The following is a 12,546-nucleotide window of genomic DNA, read 5'->3' on the forward strand; positions in this document are numbered from 1 at the left end:
GGTTACTATTTCTAACTCTGTATCAAGTACAGCTACAGTTGTATTATCTCATTTTTAATTCAGTAATATTTTACAGGAGTTTGCATGTTAAACTTGTTATTTGACAAATAGGTCATGACAGAAATATAGTTTGTTTTCTCACTCCCATCCTTTGGTAGTTTAGTCCCCTTTCTAACTATTTAATAATTGTGCAAATGGAATTATTTATCTCGAAGTTGGTGCTTGCCTTAACTTTGTGTCTGAAAAGTGTGGTGTACCAAACTTAAAAATTTGCTCCAGGGTATGACATTTGCAGCTGTATCAAATTGTGCCTTCAGAGTATTTAATTAACAGATTTTAAAATTGTTTTTTCAGACATATTTTCCATAAATCTTGTGTTGATCCATGGTTATTAGAGCAAAGAAGCTGTCCAATGTGTAAATTAGATATTCTTCGAGAATATGGCATGCAAGTTCATGTGAGTAGTTGTAATGAATTTTTTTAAGGTTCTATTACTGAGGTTTCTTTAACCAAACAGCTATTGATATACATGTATATTGATGCAGTTTTTGTCAATTAAGCTGAATCAAAGCTTAGATGTGAGTTGTATCATTTATGGTGTGATATTAATTTTTGTCTACTGAAAAATAATGAAAACTTTGTAGTTAGAATAAAAATATTATAGATGCATCTATTATATGCATTTTCATGTTGTACATACAGCAGCCATAGTTGTTATGTCCCCAACAAGGTTGGCAAACATATTGTCTTCTTATTATCATTCTTTCATTTGTTGTCTTGCCCACACAACTCTTCAAAAACAGCTGAATTGATTGAAACCAAACTTGGCACAGAAATAAGCCACCATATGCAGATTACAAATATTTGTTTCCAAACATTTTGTATTGTTTCGCTTTTTGACCTTAAAGACGCTCTTCCATAGAAATGCAAGTCGCTTGATCGCAATTCTGTTTCCCAATTGGCCAAATACTGATAACTTGTTGGTGTTTCAAAAAAAACTATTGAAAATTGAAATTGCATGCCATGTGTTATTTCCTGAATGAAATGTAGAAAAGTATAAGTACAAATAACAAATTTTACTGCATGGGCTATCTTTTTTGCAAAGGTGGTTCTTGTTTTTAACAAAATCTTTGGAGAAGATGAGGGAAAATGCAACATCTGTGAAAAAGAACTGTGACTGGTGGCTACATAGCTAATAAAGTATAGGCCAATGACTTATTGAATTCTATGATACATGTAATATGTTTTTCACATTTTACATGACCAAGTCAAGGTTTTGGTGACTTGTGTATAGTTGTGTTGTTTTAGAGAAAGTGTAAAATATATTATAGCATTATAGTAATGTAAGGGAAAATGATTTTATTTATAGCTGAACAGTAGTCAAGAGACTGTACATGCTGAAGCAGAGAGTGGTGCCACAGCCTCAGCACTTGGAGATGAGACTGAACATTTATCATCACCAGAGGAACATAGTAGAGCAGAAGCCATAGTACTTATACGACATCCATCTAGTTTCCATTACCATGGATCTGATACATTTTGTGCTGAGACTCCTCCTCGTACAACTAATATTATGGCTCATATAGAGCTGGAGGACGAGACTAACTATAGTGACAACGAATGCAATGAATTAGACTCGTTGATGACAGGCTTACCACGGAAAGATAGTGCCGCATCCTCTGACAAGACAGAGGTCTAGTGTTGGAGAGAAAAAAAATCTTATAATTGGTGCATTATACTTCAGAGATTTGTATGTGTAACAGTTACTACACACTGTTGTTGTAGTGATACAACAAATTTAGGTAATTTTGTTGAACTGCAACTGAAATTTTCATGACTTTAACTTAGATGTAAGGTATTGAACAAAAATAAAATGTTGTGTAGGAGACCTGTGTTGATAATAGTCTGAAACATTCTTATAGACATGATTGTTGAAACTTCATTACTACTAGTCTTTTTCTCTTTGATACAGTTTTCCATTTTGTGTTGTATGAACATAATTCATTTACTCAAAGTATGTAATCAACAGTTTTTATACAACCACAAAAAAATTGTGGTTGTACAATGTTATGGTGCAGTCGTTACTGTAGTTGTCTGGGGATATTTCTGTGCAATAACTTGAGTTATGGTTGACCAGTTGTTCTGAAATTTCGATATGATTTTACTCACCATTCAAAGAAGGTTCCTATGTAATTTGGACTTTGTGGCCGATACTGTTTCAGAAAGTGGCCAAAAATGGTAAAAACAAGTGTTTTATTAAAACCCATGTAGAATGTTTTTTATTGTGTTCCTCATTTAATTTTGGTAAACAAATGTATCATGCAAATTTTATGTGTTTTGGACTGTTCTCAAGTTATTGGGGTCAAAGTTTGGCAATGCTCAAATAATTCAACTTATTTATTTTTGGTCCGATTTAATAATTTTTTTTTATTGGATTCCTCATAAAGATCCCTGCCCGCATTGTTAAATCAGATTTCAGATCTTTTACCATTTTCTAGTTGTAAGGGGTCTAATGAGCTACACCAAAGAAGATTGACACTTTTATTTTTTATCTGATTTGGAAAATTTTTGATTGAATGTAAAATTTTCATGCAATATAGTGTCCAAACCATTTGTTGTATTCATAGTAAATTGTAAGTCCTTATTCTAAGTGTTTCAAAAACTCATATTGTGTATACATTTGCGCCCAACGTTCAGGATTCAACCACTACAGTCTTATCATGCCGTGCTCGGCTAAGCTCTTTATTTGGAAGATACTACTGCAATACATTACCATTATGTAATGACATGACATTACAAACTGTTCACATAAACCTTTTTTTTTTAATTATTCTAAATGTTTGGTGGTCTTAATGTTAATATCAATAATTTTGTTTGTTCTATTTTTTCAACTTAAAGGCTGAATAGTTGTAACTAAACAAAGAAACTTGATTATAATAGGTAGTATTTATCATTGAGCTATTCATGTGTTTTATCCATTATCGTTGTTACAACTTTTGTTGGTAGCTTTAATATTACAGAATGGGTTTTTGATTGATTGAATGAGGCTGTGCAATATGTGAAGATAATATTTGAGATGAGTGATTGTAGTATCAACTTAGCAGGAGTTTCCTTCTTTATGATTTATTTTAGTCTTGATATTTTATATTTATTCTTTTTTGGTTTTGATTTTGAAGTTTCATTTGTTTCTGCCATTTTTGTAAGAAATGTTTATTATATCTCCAATAACAAAGTTTTGTGGTTAATTTAGTTTCATCTTGATTTGGTATATGAATGTCCTTTTTTTAAGGGAAAAAGATGTTGTGTTCATAAATATGTGGTCAGTTGATCATTGGAATTTTTTTTATGAATGCAAAAATGCGCTCATAATAATGTTATGATGCTGTCAGTGTTGTTAACTTAAATGGCAGTGAACCAAATGTCATGAAAGTAACATACTGCGATAGACAAAGCTTTTTATTAAATTGTTGCAGAGGTGACTTTGTTTTGTGGAAAAATGAAAATGATTACCAGTATTTGACTTTTGTTTAAGAAATAAATCACAAAAACTTATTTTATCATTGTTTTAAATTGATACAACTGTAAGTAAATATTTGCTTGCAAACCAAGACTTTCAGTATTTTCACTCTCATTTGTAGCAGTCATGTAACAAATGCAGAAGCCCTATGTATTTCAATCACTTGATCTATGAATTGGGAACCAATGACCTAACATGGTCATGTGATGACTTATTAGAATTCACATGTTTTGGATCATTGGCAATTTTGAATCAATTTATCTTCAATTAAGCATAAGAGACATCAAGGGGCATTTTTATTATTTATGTTAGGTGTGATAAATCAAATAAACCAAAAATTAAAAAAGTAAATATTTGTGTCAGGTCTCCTTTAATGCTAGGTCAGGGCTAATTAACAATCAAGGGATCACAAGTTTTATATTGTTTCTGCAACCTTGTGTGCCTTGATTGTTAATTTAAAAAAAAACAAAAAAAAAACAAGTATTATAAAAAGGGGAGGTAACTTTTGCAGTTGATAAATAAGTGAAAAAGAGTGATTTTATGATGTTGAGTATGTTGTTAGTTATTACAAGTGTTGATATTATGAGGGTTTTATTCGGACATATTAGTTTGAATGTGTGCACACAGAATGGATAGAACAATTTGAAGTTAATTTATTTATTGTTGATTATTTGAGTTTTGCATTGTTGTTGATAACGAGTGTACAGAAATGTTGATCTTTAGTTGTTATGCTAATCAGTCTGTAAAAATATTGTACTGATTTTGTTGCATTTGTATAGTTTATGATAACTTACATACTGATCCTTCTCCATTATATCATGGTTTCCAAGATTGGTGCACAATTTTATGAGAAAGAAAGTGTTCCTTGGATTTTGGAGAATATATAACTGTATGGAGAACACCAAAGATATGTCTATTACTTTTAAATGTTCGGTTGTGAGATACTGTTTATCTCCCATTATATTTACTTTAAGGAGAAGTAAGATGTTTCATTGTTGTAAACCGACTTTTTGCAATCAGCATACAAATGTCCTTTATTCCAATTTTCATTTAGCATCATCACTAATTGGTACGAAAACAAAAACAAAACTGTACTGTTACAGTTAAGTCTGAAATAACTATATCTTCATTGTAAGGTTTGAAATAAATATACTTTTATTGTAAGTATTTTTTTTTTCTTGTGTGGAACATTTTGGGTTTTTTTTCAAAAACTGATGAGTGAGGTTTTTTTTTTGCATAATATAAATTTTCACGGCAGACAAAAATAAGAAAAATGTTAGTAACTGTACTTTGTCTTCATATATTTCGGTGATTTAATGTTCCAAACTTTGAGTCAGTTAAATGAAAATAATCACTTACATGATAAATCTTTCAAGGTAAGGTAAAAAATAACTTTCTCTTCACAATAAGGTCTAAAATAACTCTACCTTTGAATTTAAGGTGGGAAATAACTACATCTTGAATGAAAGGTTTGAAATAATTAATCTTTCAGAGTAAGGTCTGAAATAAGTGTGCATTTTAAGGTAAGGTTGGAAAAAACTGCACCTTCACCATAAGGTCTAAAACATTTAATCTTGCAGGGTAAGGTCTGAAATATTTCTACCTCCTACACCATAAGGTCTAGAATAAGAATGTCTTTTATATTCAGGTCTGAAATAGGTATAACTTTTATGGTAAGGTTTAAAATAAATTGACCTTTCATGGTAAGGTTTTAAATAAGTATGTCTTTTATGGTTAGGTGACTCAGGTCAAACATAAGTAAATTTTTCATGGTAACTCCACCTTTCACAGTCCATACATGATTGTAATTAGATTTAATCTCCTTAAAATACTATATTGCTCATTTTATACGACATGAAATTTTGTTTTCATTAATGTCTATTTCAATCAGTAAGTAAAACAAGTTTTTTAAGAATTATAGTAGTTCTCGTAAGCATCTTGTAAGACTTTTAAGAATTTTTTCTGTGACATTTCAGGAATTTTTAGCTCACCTTACTAAAGGCCACGTGAGCTATTGCCATCACTTGGCATTCGTCCTCGTCGTCGTTAACAATTATACAAAACTCTTCTCTGAAACTACTTGACTGATTAGAACCAAACATGGTATATCCTTGGGTTATCCTTCATGGAACTGGTGTGGGGATTTTTGATTCATCGAAAAACATTGCCGCTGTTTCTAAAAATGGAAAATAGGGGTCAGACAGTAGTTTTTCACATACATATCCAAATCCGTTAGGGTTTGCTAATTTCTGACAGAGTAAAAGTGTTCAGCATGATGGGAGCTATCTCTTGTCAAATTTTGGTTGTAATCCATGAGGCCATATTGGAGTTATTGCCCTTTTTCAACGATTTTTGCTATTTTTAATGTTGTTTCTTTCAAAAATCTTCTCCTCTGACACTACTTGACCAATTGAAATTAAACTTGAAATGAATGTTCCTTTGGGTAGCCTGGTGTTGAGATTTTTGATTTGTCGAAAAACATGGTGGCTGTTATTAAAAATAGAACATAGGGTTCAGACAGCGGATTTTTGCATATATCTCCAAAATCATTAGGGTTTGCTAAATTTTGACAGAGTAAAAGTGTTCAGCATGATGAGATCTATAACTGGTCAAATTTTGGTTGTAGTCCGTTAAGCCATATTGGAGTTATTGCCCTTTTTCAACGATTTTTGCAAATTTTAATGATATTTCTTTTCAAAAATCTTCTCCTCTGATACTACTCAACCAATTGAAACCAAACTTGGTATGAATGTTCCTTTGGGTATCCTGCATAGAACTGATGTGGGGATTTTTGATTCGATGAAAAACATGGCTGCCATTTCTGAAAATAGAACATAGCGGTCAGAGGGTTTTTCACATATATCAAAAACCATTTGGTTTAGGCGAAGTCTTTCAATAGCAGAAGTGATCCTTGTTATAAGGATTACAAAAGTCTTCAGGGATAAAGTTGTCAGATGACTCCTTGTAAGAGTTATTGCCCTTAAAGGGGGAAAAATGACTTTTCTAACAGTTTTCAGTCAATATCTTCAAAACTATGATAGATTAAAAGAAACTTTCAATTGTTGAAATGATCCTTATGATAAGTTCTACCAAAGACGTCTTGAGTCAAAATTGTTGGACAACTTCTTGTTAAATTTTTTGCCTTTGAAAGGCAAAATTCAACCAGGTGGGTGATTCAGACTCCTGGGAGCCTCTTGGTGTAAATGTAAAAGCCATTTATATATTTCATTGTGTAATAAAAACAATTTTTGTCCCTTCACAAGGAAATTCTATTTGAATTGTGGTTCATGGTTTCATATGATGAACTCGGACACTTGGACAATTCATTAACAACTTAGGTGTAGATCCAATATAAACCAGAATTAAATGAATTCAGAATTATTTCTATCATTTTCTGACAACAATTACAGCAAATACATGGAGAAACAAAATAGACAGATCTCACTTGATATCTAACATAGTTACAATGAAGCTGAAATTGTTCATAGGTATATTGGGGGGAAAACATACATGTGACTATAAAAATTAGGGAACTATTGTTAAGTTTGTGGGGGAAGGGTGTAGATTTATACTTAAATGATCTGATCACTTAGCCATAATACTTCACATATTTTTGTTTGAAGCATTACAAAACCTAATCTGTTGGTTATCATAATTCATTTGTGTTAATTCGTAAAGGTCCATGTGAACTATTTTTATCATTTTGCCTCTGTTGTTGTAACCTTTTCTTTAAAAATCTTTTTATTATTTGCTGAATTGATTGTTACTTTAGTCATAAGCATCTATTGGGTGTATACTTTTTAAAAGAATTCAATGAACAATTTAAATAAGACAGTAAAACATGGCCCCCCAATTCTTTATTAGACCATGGACTTATGTTATCAAAGTTTAATAAAAAAATTATTGGAGGAACAGGAAATAAATATCTTCAGCTTGTATATCTCAACATAAGCAGCCATTGGATCTGAATGGTATTACAACTCCTTTTATGTATGGCTGATGAAAAGCAAAAAGTGACAACTTACTGTGTTTTTGATTATACCTTTAAAATAGTAGTAGGTAGAAAAAACTTTCAATTAAATGATTGCCTTGTAAAAAAATAGTTGATCTTTGTGATTTGGTTTCTATTTTGAACGCTTATAGATAGGAAGAATCTTTCTGTTGCTGATAATATCATTGGTTGTATTAGGCCAAAGTTGAACGAGAACTCTTTGTGTAAGTTGTTGCCTCTAACCAATGGTTTTCATAGTCTTTGTCTTCTTTTTTGTCTTAAAAACTGTATCTTGAAGTGGCAAACAAAAATTAATTTTAGTTATATTGTACATTAATTTGTAGGTGAATTCCTTAAAAAAGTTTGACAATTTTCTCATTTCTTACATTTCCTTGTAAATTTTTCCTGTTGCTGAATATTACAGTAGTATAAACAATATTTAAAAAAAACATTACCTTAAAACAAAAGTTTTTTTTTATGTTGCCAGGTAAGTGCTTCAAGTACTCTGAAACCTTTAGTTTCCAGTCTTTTTATAACCATATCCAAAAGGAAGGTTGGAATTGATATGAGGTTTTGACTGGAACCATTTGGGAGTAAGGGTCAGATATTTAATTTTAATCAAAATTTAAAGCTGTACCAACTTTAAATGGTGTGTCCATTCTTGCCATATCTATTCAGGGTTCAACCTCTTCAGTCGTATTAAACTTGCCCTATAAAGCATTTTATATTTCTTTGAATTTGTTTTCTGTCTACTTGTATTTTCTTTTTTGTTTAGTATTCATCTTTGCAACCACAGTCCTCCATGACCACTGAGTTACTCTCAATTTTTACTTGGTAAATAGTATTCAACTTTGATTGAAAATCGTTTTTTATATTGAACTTCTAAACTGGTTGAAAAAATGTTGAATTAGTTATCTTAAAAGTGTTTGTTCCAGTAAGTATACCCAGTCATGTCATCATAAAAGATTCAGATTATTATGTGCTATGTAAAATATCATTTGCGTGTCAAGTCATTTTTGAGGCAGCTTAATATGAATGTGTTCTCTTACCATTTCCTCTGTCCAATTCCTTGAGTTCAGCTTCATACATTAAGTTACATTTACAGGAAGGATTGAAACATGTATACTAATATATTAACAAAATTTTATTTAGAAGTAGTACTACTATAAATATAATATTATAAAATATCATTAGAGGGAAGGATCGTATTTAATGCATTTATTTGAGTAATAATTTTTTAAAACAATTTTGTGTTAAAAAAAAACTGGAAGTAGATGTACTATGTATGTTAATACATAATATGATCATATGAGCTCATTGTAATTGGCTTTGGGTGTAGTGCTAACACATTATTTACTTGTAAATACTGTTCATATTTTGTTGCAAAATGCAGCATAATTCATTTCTATCATTTCTTTAAGTATAAAATTCCTTTATATGATTGAAACTAGAGTCTTAATAAATAATAAACTCCTACATTTATTTGATGGTCTTTTTATGTTGAATCATTGTAGTTCAATACTTACATTTTTTGGCTCTGAATCTGTAAACAAATTTTTAAGTAAATATTGTTCTATGATATGTTGCACATGAATATATTTTAACAATGAAATCCTCAATCACACCTGTATTTTTTGGTGCAATGTTCTTTAATTCATACATAACTTTTCATTTTTTGTTCTGAATTGTAATAATGATTTTATAAATTTCAACAAGGTATATTCTTGGTCAATCTGTGAGGATTCTATACTGAAACAATTTTTTTAAAAAGAAAACCACAACATTTTTAGTCAAATAATTGCAGTTGTATGCAATGTGTGTAATACCCTGTTCTGACTTTTCAACTAGGTTCCACTGGACTTACTGTTAGAAGTAATAATAGTAAAGGAATAGGGTTTCATACATTGATCTGAATTAGATACACGATATTAGATGCATTAAACTAATTCTTAGTTTAAATTGTAGTGCAGCTTTGAGTATGGTTGTTTCCATATTTTTTTTTGTATTCCATTGCAATTACAGTACTATGGTACATCATTTCCTTCTGCTATTTCTTTACAAGCCATTGAGATCAACATCCCTTCATAGATTCTAACTTAACATAGAATATCTAGTCCTTAGGGTCAAGAGTAAAGATCAAAGGATCAGATAATTATTTCTCAAAATCCTTATAAACACTATAAATAACTATCTTGAACATTTTGACCAGACTTGTTACAAGCTTAGTCCATAGATTATCCCAGATCATTTAGATTATCGAAGTAATAGGTCTAAGGTTGAGGTTGGGTTGTTTTAATTACATTATTGACAGTATAATGTTGATAGATTATTGTTGAGAGGTCATTAGGTTTAATATACATGTGGAGGAATTTGTTTCTAACCATTTCCTAGAACACACGAACTGAATAAGAAGCTTTAACATTTAATTACAAGAAAAGATTTTAGGGGTTCAATACAAAGCATTGTCAGTATGTTATGATAATTTTTACACAACTACAAAAAACTGTGCAGTATTATGTTACGATGCTGTCGTCTGCTGTTGTTATTTTTTTCTTTTTCCATGGAATAACTTTATATTGAACCAAATATCGTGAAATTTTGAAATTTTGATATACTGCTACTTTCTAATAGATAAAATGGGGTCACTTATGAAATATACTTATGAAATATTGTATCCAAACTAGTTGTAGTGTCGATAATGAACAGTAAGTTCCTATGCTAAAGTGTGTCAAGCACTAATATTGTGCCCACATTTGCCCCAAGTAAACGGTGTTCAATTGGCTGTGGTGGTATCATGCTGTGCTAGGCAGAGTTTTTTATTTAAAATTTCTTTGTTAACACTTTAACACCAGTATTGTGTCCTAATGTATGTGCCACTGTCCAGGATTTAACATTTTGTCATTCTTTCCTGTGGTGAATTTTACTTTATAATTTCAAAAAAGATTGTATGGGTCTTGTAAACAAAAGACAATCATAAATTTAGATTGGTCTCAGACATTTATCTTATTTTTCTGATTTTTTTTGTGCTTCTTGAGGATTTATAGGTTTATCTTGACAATAAAAACAATAATTTTAATTGGTATGATATCTATGTAGTGTGTGGACTGTGAAAACTTGATGCGTCTTAATTAGAGCGTATTTTTGTTGTTAACAATTATGTCCCAGCTACTGTCCAGCTACTATATATTGTCTGTCTTACAAATGACCAAAATAAAATCAGCTTGTTTTGAATTTATGTCATATGAAGTCATACAATTCAAATACATATATTCAATATTGTATCCTCAATGGATAGTCCTTTTATAAGGTACATGGTGGATTACAATTCCTTCACTGTGATGAAATTAAATAAAAAGTTTATATTTTAAGTAAGTATCTCCTAAAGCGTGAAAGTACTTATTCATAGAGGATATAATATACTATTGTATATAGACCCCCCTTGCCAAATAAAACATTGTAAATATTATTGTTATTGCTGGATGTCTGTTTGTTAAATGCTTAATAAATCTATACCTACTGTATAATAATTCTATTTTATAGCTGCATTTTGTTCTTTGACCATAACAGAAACAGTTGACCACAAAGTGATATTTTGCATAGAGTAAGCATGACATTGAAAAATCAAATACAACAAGAAAATCTTTGAGCAATGCTCACTAAACATATACATCCCGCTCCCTCAAAAATGACCATATACACAGAAATCTTGATTGTAGGCTAGGTACAGAACGGAAAATAGAAGGATTTTTTTTAAGATTAAAAGTGTCAATTAAATTATTTTATTACTTAAGTTGGGTTAATATTGTCTCTGACATATTATCAAAATCCATTCTTGTTATATTCAAAATTGGTATGTACATGTATAAAGTTGAGTGAATGTCATCAGTGGCTTCATAGTTTCCTTCTAATTACAGAAAAATTTTAGATAAGTTAAATATTTTATATAAAGCTGTAATCTGTATATAGAAATACCTTAAAACTCATCTAATCATTCCTTCCAATCGGTGCTGAGAAATCTGCGAACGAAAATTCAGAATACCCCACATGTAAAAATTCAAAGTCGCCCGGAAAACAAGAAGTAAGTGACATAGAAAGCTGGAAAGGGGAGACGCGGTACAAGTTATCATGCTAAAATTTTATCATTCCTTCCGATATGTGACTGGAAATTTCCCAAATACCGCACATGTAAAAATTACAAGTCGCTCGGAAAAGAGAAAGTAAATCTAAAAAGCTGGAAATGGGAGAGACCGTATAGATCATTCCTTACAATGGATGCCCAGAAATCTGCGACGCAAAATTTCCCAACACTGCACATGCAAAAATTTTAAGTCTCTCGGAAAACAGGAAGTAGATGACATAGAAAGCAAGGAAGGGGCGATACGGTACAATTCAGCATGTTCAGTCTGATCATTTCTTCTAATTGGTGTTGAAATATCTGCGACGGAAAATGTAACTACACCGTACATGTAAAAATTCGAAGTAGCTCGGAAAACAGGAAGTAGATGACCCAGAAAAACTTGAAAGGGAAGATATGTTAGCCATAAACCAAATACTCTAATCATGCCGTCCACTAGAAACCAATAAATCTATCACGGAATGACGGGCAGACGGAATGGCAGACTAACACCCGATCACTATCTATATCCCCACTTTTCTAGCATGGTTATAACAAATACTTTATATCTAAAATTAAATTTAGCGCACCATGAACAAAAGGTATTAAAAGACACTTTTTGGCAATATTTTGCTGCCATCGACCGATAACTTTCAAAATTTTGCTCAAATAACAAAAATATTGGCAAGCAGCCACTGACCTAAAAAATGCAGTTTTTCTTTCAGAACCTGCCCGACTGAGTGGATAATTTCAAAACTTGATCGCTTGCTACTTTAAAAATTATACCGAAGAACACGTAAAGCATGGCCACCGTTGCTATTTTTAGACCACAGGTGTCAAGTCGCCATTTTTTCCTTAGATTTGTACATTCTATATAGATATTTTTCAAAATTCATAACATTACCTTGCCAGTTTTGTATGAAC

At 31.1% G+C, this 12,546-nt stretch overlaps 1 protein-coding gene across 1 annotated transcript in view; it reads left to right on the forward strand.

Annotated features, from left to right (window-relative positions):
* LOC148605549 (RING finger protein 150-like) overlaps positions 1-4,791 on the forward strand; it is a 30,193-nt gene extending 25,402 nt beyond the window's left edge. Inside the window, exons 5-6 of the mRNA XM_088549949.1 lie at positions 355-457; positions 1,370-4,791. Of these exons, the coding sequence (XP_088406075.1) occupies positions 355-457; positions 1,370-1,699 (433 nt within the window). The 3' untranslated portion in view covers positions 1,700-4,791. The remainder of the gene's footprint in view (positions 1-354; positions 458-1,369) is intronic.
* The last annotated feature ends 7,755 nt before the right edge of the window (positions 4,792-12,546 follow it).

The sequence above is a fragment of the Perna viridis genome, chromosome 10 (genome assembly GCF_037379345.1).
Source record: "Perna viridis isolate PV_CMFRI_1.1 ecotype Kerala chromosome 10, ASM3737934v1, whole genome shotgun sequence".
Lineage (NCBI taxonomy): Eukaryota > Metazoa > Mollusca > Bivalvia > Mytilida > Mytilidae > Perna > Perna viridis.